Source organism: Orycteropus afer, unplaced genomic scaffold (genome assembly GCF_000298275.1).
Source record: "Orycteropus afer afer isolate SDZICR_OR568_19922 unplaced genomic scaffold, OryAfe1.0 scaffold00418, whole genome shotgun sequence".
Classification (NCBI taxonomy): Eukaryota; Metazoa; Chordata; class Mammalia; order Tubulidentata; family Orycteropodidae; genus Orycteropus; species Orycteropus afer.
In genome coordinates, this window is record NW_006922005.1 from 2,646,087 (window position 1) to 2,652,375 (window position 6,289).

Below are 6,289 nucleotides of genomic sequence, written 5' to 3' on the forward strand. Positions count from 1 at the left end.
CAGGGGGCAGGAGTGTATGGAGGGATGGACACTGGGAAGAGGTAACTATAGGGAGGAAGTGGGAGGGGAGCTGTTGCATTGTAGTAAACTGTGATCAATGACATGAGACAAAGTATAAGTGAACTGCTGTATGCAAAGTGAATTTGCTCTGTAAATCTTCACCCAAATCACAATAAAAATAATAATAAAGTACAGCTGGACTGCTCCTTAGAAACAAGACTGACCAGACTTCTTCTCAAGTACTTTGGTCATGTTATCAGAAGGAACCAGTCCCGAGAGAAATATATCATGCTTGGGAAAGTAGAGGGTCAGTACAAAAGGAGAAGATTCTCAATGAGATGGATTGACACATGACTGCAATGATGGGCATAAGCATAGCAAAGATTGTGAGGATGGCACAGCACCAGGCATTGTTTTTTTTCTTCTTGTACATGGGGTCACTATGAGTCAGAGCCAACTTTACGGTACCTACCAGCAACAAATACAAGCTTTTATAATTGATTCATATATGAACTTGTTTTACTCTTTTCTTGTACTTTTCGTACTATATATTAGGAAATGTTGAGTTTGTAGCATTTTATTTTGTATTCATTAAGTAATAATTAAAAGTCTTTATTGCCAACAGATTGTCACAAATGTAAGAAATACAATTCATGGATTCAAAAAGCTTCATGGGCGATCATTTGATGATCCCATTGTGCAAACCGAAAGGGTCAGGCTTCCATATGAACTACAGAAAATGCCTAATGGAAGTGCAGGAGTTAAGGTAAGCTTTGTGTATTTATATTCCCAAAGTGCAAACATACCATTTTTAAATTAAAGAAATTATGTATAATATTGACTATTTTTAATTCATAGTTAAACCTTTTTCTTCTGGCTACAGTACAGCCACACCTGTGCTATAGGAAGTATTTTTAGTAAGCTTTAGTGAGTCCAAAAAAAAAAAGGTCTAGTTTAGATAATATTTTTAATACAAATAATACTTTTATCGTCAAGGACATTATTATGAGAGCTTAAAAAGGTGAATAATTTTTAGAGGATAAAAGCAAAGACCTATGTAGTTTGGAGAAATATATCCAAAAAATATAGTAATTGAATGGTCTAACTATTTACTATTGAAATAAAATATTTTCAAAGTCAAAATTGTAGTTGCTTTAATGAGTTTTCTCTAATTTAGAAGAAGCTTATAATCTTACATAGATAGGTTGTTTTCATGTTTTGGTTATGAATAATGCTGTTAAGAATATTCATGTACATCTTTTTATGACATGTTTCACTTGTCATTGGATATATATCTAGGAGTGGAATTTCTGGGTCATATGTTAACTATGCTTGAGGGATTCTTTTCTTAAAAATCAACATGAACATGTTCTTAAAAATCAACATGAATATGTTTTGGTTAATCAGTATATGGCTTATTTCCATGGGATGTAGAATTACTAATCCAGAATTCAACTTTCTGTGTTATTTTTTTAACTTACTGTGTTTTGAAAGCAGACTTTGCATTGATAGTTTTGAGACAAGGAGAAAGAAGGATGGAGAGTTACTGCTAATAGGTACAGAGTTTCTTTTAGGGGTGATGGAAATGTTCTAGAAGAGTTTGTGGTAATCGGTATATAATTTGGTGAATATACTAAAAAAAACACACTGGAACTTCAGAAGGATAGACTTCATGCTATATGAATTATATCTCAGTGATAATAATAATTTTTTTTTTTAAATTGACCAAATAATTTTAAACTTGATGTTAAACCCCCTTGTTCATGTTGTTGTTAGATACCATCGAGTTAGTTCTAATTCATAGCAACCCTAGTTACAACAGAACGAAACACAGACCATCCTCATAATTCTTGCTTTGTTTGAGCCCATTTTTGCAGCCACTGTGTCAGTCAGTCTCTTTGAGAGTCTCCCTCTTTTTTGCTAACCCTCTTATTTTGAGACCTGCCACATTAGCAAATGGAGATCCCAAAAGCTTTGCTACATCCGTATCATTAAGGTCAACTCTACTTTGAGGAGATAGCAGTTTCCGAGTTGTATTTGATCACCTTCCAACTTGAATGGGCTCATCTTCTAGCATGTGATCGTTGGAGCTGTGTATCAACTTGGCTGGACCACAATTCTGTGTGGTTTAAGTAGTTGTGATGTGGATTATTCCCATGATGGGATCGGATGTATATGTTTTGAGCAGCCAATCCATTGAAAGGGAGTTTCTCTAGGGGTGTGGCCTGCTTGCAATATATTTATGGACATCCTGGGAAAAGAGACACTCTTCTATGGATCAGGATCCTGTTGTGCTGCCTACAACTGTCCATGAGTGAACTATCCACCATTCAGCCTGGAGACCTTGGATTCATCATTCATTGGAGTCAACATCTGGTATACTATCTGTCAGCCTTGAGCTCCTCAGCCCCTGCAGCTGTGTGAGTTGGGAAAAGCCTCCAGCTTGACATTTGATCCAAGAACTTGGGACTTGCCAGCTTCTATAAGTGTGTGAGCCATTTTCCTAAGACAAATTTCCTTCTCTCTATATATATATAAGGTTTACTGGTTTTGCTTCTCTAGAGAACCCAGCCTAACACAAGAGAGTAGAGTGGTGCTCTTAACAGATACCTAAAATATGGAAATAGGAGTGGAGTACATCCTTGACCTGAGACCCCGGCAGAGAGATCCCAGTATACGGCATGAGAGATGGCAACAACAGAGCCAAGAGACTGGCAAAGAGACCAGCATGAGAGAGAGTAGTAGCAGAGCCCAGAGACCAGCATTAAATGGCAACAGGCTTACCAGCCTACAAAGGAGAAAGCCAGGTACCACTGGGTAGGTGGCTTCCTGGTGAAGTGGGTTGTTTTCAGGCATTAATTGATAGATGAGATCAGCGTGAGATGGAGTAGCAGGTTGGCCAGCCCACAGAGCAGGAAAGCTGAGTGTCCCTTTGGGCAGGAAGATTCCTGGCAGAGTGTGTTGCCTTTGGGCATTAATTGGCAGAAACGGAGAGACCAAGGAAACAGAAAGCAGAGCTGCCTCATCCTCAAGGGTGGGACCATGGCCTTTGGGGGTGGAACCACCACAGCTCCCTACGTTTCAAAGAGTCAGACCTTCACCAACTTGGTTCTGGAGTGTGGGGCTGCTCATTTGTGTGAATTAGCAGAATGGAGTCATAGCTGCTGCCCAAGAGTGAGGGGGCAAGGCTGCCATGCCCAAGAGGGAGAGGAACGGGCCCCACCAGGCCAAGGGAATGAGGTCATCACTCATTTGCTAGGGGACTGGAGTTACCCAGTGAAGAGATCTGTACAGATAATACCCATTGAAGATCTGTACAGGTGCCAAGTTGGAAAGTGATGGAATTGTGGTAGTTAAGTTTGTGTGTTAACTTGGCTGGGCCTGATTGAGTGACTGGGCAGCTGGTGGTAGTTATTCCCTATGATGAGACTGGCAAATCAGCTCCATGGTGGGACCTACCACAAGCAGCTGAGTAGCTGCTTTAGGGATTTGGTCTGCTTCCTGTGCATAAGAAACAGCTTTGGGAATGTTCTCTAGCTTATGGTATGCTTGAACCCTGCATGTAGCTAAGTTGTCGTTAAGCAGCCTCCCATGCTCTGCTGATCCTGGGACTTTCAATGGAAACGAATCAATGGCCTGCCATGTGGTTTGGTAACATCGGGACTGTACCATTTTATTTGTCGAACTTGGGCTTGTTAGTCTCAGCAGCCACTAGCTGCCTGCGTGAAGAGATGCTTCTAGCTTCAGTGGGCCAAGAACAAGAGGCAGAGGTAAAGCCCAAAAGGTTGAGGGGCTTTCACATACCCCTAGAGCCTGGCACTTTGAACTTGGACTTAAAGCCTTCAAATTATAAGAATAAACTCCTGTTTGTTAAGGCCATCCCATTTGTGGTATATTCTTGTCAGAGCAGCACTAGGCAACTAGAACACAGCATTATTAGATTCTAGTGCTATCCATAAAGTTTTCGCTGGACAATTTTTTTAGAAGTAGCTCACCAGGTCCTTCTTCCTACTCTGTCTTAGTCTGAAAGCTTTGCTGGAATATGTCCACATGAGTAACCCTGCTTGTATTTGAAATAACAGTGGCATAGCTTTGAGCATCTCAGCAGCACGCAACCAACCACGGTATAACAAACTGACAAATGAGTGGTGGCCCTTGCCCTCTAGTAGTCATTAATCGTTTTATTGTCTCTATGGATTTGCATATAATGGATTCCATTTGATACACAAGGCCACATACTGCATGATTCTATTTCATACAAAATAGAATCATGCAGTATGGTCTTTTGTGCCTGGCTACTTTCACCTAACATAATGATTTCAAGGTTCATCCATATTGTGATATATATCATTGTTTCATTCCTTGTTATGGCTAAATAATATCCCTTTATATCAACATACCACATTTTTTTATCCATTCACCAGTTTATGAATATTCACTTATGCAAATGTATTCATTTTAGGGTTCTGACTACAGGGTAGGTGATGAATTGTATTAAGGAGAATGTTACGGTAGTTTAGGGAAGACACCATGTGAGAGGTTAAAGACAAGACAAATCGTGAAGCCATCTTTCAGGTAAAATTGATGGTTAAGGGTTGCTTAATAGGAAGCAGTAACTGAGATAAAGAATAATATTATTTAGATGTACCACCTGTTTCGATTACCTAGTGCTGCTCTAGGAGCTCTGGTAGCATAGTGCCTAAGGCACTTGACTGCTAACCAGAAGGCTGGCGGTTCAAACCCACCAGCCACTCTTTGGAAGGAAGGTTGGGCAATCTACTTCCATAGTGATATCGCCTCGGAAACCTAAGGGAGGGGTCGCTATGAGTTGGATCTGACTTGAGGGCACATAACGACAACAACAAAGTGCTGCTCTCACAGAAAATACCGCAGGTGGATGGCTTTAACAAACAGGAGTTTATTCTCGTACAGTTGGGAGGCTAGAAGTCCCAAGTTCAAAGTGCCAGGCTCTAGGGGCTGAATGAAAGCCCCTCAACTTTGGGCTTCAGCTCTGCCTCTTGCTCCCAGCCCGCTGAAACTGGAGGCTTTTCTTCATTCAGGCAGCTGCTGGCTACTGAGGCTGACAAACCCAAGGTCAGCAAGTAACAAGGCACAGTCCTGATATTACCAAACCACACAGCAGGCCATTGATTCAAGTCTCTTAAGAGTCTCAAGATCAGCAGACAACATGGCAGGCTGCTGAATAATGACTGAGCTACATGCAGGGTCCAAGCATGCCATAAGCTTGAGACCTTCGTCAAAGTGGCTTGTTATATACTGGAAGCAGCACCCATCCCTAAAGCAGCTACTCAGCTGCTCTAGTAGACTCCACCATGGGGTTAATTCCCATCTCATCATAGGGAATACCAGCTGTCCAGCCATTCAAAACCAGGCCTAGCCAAGCTGACATATATATAACTTTAACCACCACACTACTCATCTGTCAGTTTGTGTTACTATTGTGGTTTGCTTATTGCTATGATGATGGAAGCTTTACCACCACTATTTCAAATACCACCAGGGTCATCGTGGTAGACAGGTTTCATCAGAGCTTCCAGATTAAAACAAACTAGGAAGAAAGGCCAGTTAAAACCTATGGATCATAACAGAACATTGTCCGATTTGCTTGCTTTAGACATGTTATCAGGAGGGATCAATCACTAAAAGAAGATATGCTGTTTGGTGAAGTAAAGGGCCAACAAGGGCATGGGAGACCATCGGTGAGATGTATTGGCACAATAGCCACAGCAGTAGACTCAAACACGCTGACAGCTGTCAGGATGACATAGGACTGGGCAGCATTTTGTTTTATTTATTGTACATAATAAAGTCTACAGCACCTAACAAAAAATCCTCTTGATAGGATAAATTCTGGCTACTGCTTACCCAGTAAACAAGTCTTAAATTACTTTTTAAAGAAATTTAAAACTCGAGTTCCGGCAAGATGGTGAACTAGGCAGACGCTCTTCAACAAAGAAAAGGGAAACCAATTAACACAGACACAGAAGATAATCTTGGACCCCTGAGCCTTAAAGGGAAGGATACAAAAGTGGACTAAACCCCAACTAGCAGAAGAATTTGTGTGAAAATACCAAAAAAGGAGATGCACAGAACTGCTGTCTGGCAGCGACAGACGGCTTGGAGATTCCCGAGTGGAGGTAGGACCTAAGAATTAACCTAAAAATCACCCTGCTAGCCAGGGACTGCACGGAGGACTGTGCACGGTGACTGGGGAACAAACGGAGAAGGTGAAGAGAAAGGTGGGCTGAGCTGTGGACTTTTGCCAATC

General features: G+C 41.4%; 1 protein-coding gene across 1 annotated transcript in view; it reads left to right on the forward strand.

The window, feature by feature from the left end:
• Positions 1–6,289, forward strand: part of HSPA4L (heat shock protein family A (Hsp70) member 4 like) — an 87,091-nt gene that overhangs the window by 19,295 nt on the left and 61,507 nt on the right. The window contains exon 3 of the mRNA XM_007953833.2: positions 626–766. Coding sequence (XP_007952024.1) covers positions 626–766 — 141 coding nt within the window. The remainder of the gene's footprint in view (positions 1–625; positions 767–6,289) is intronic.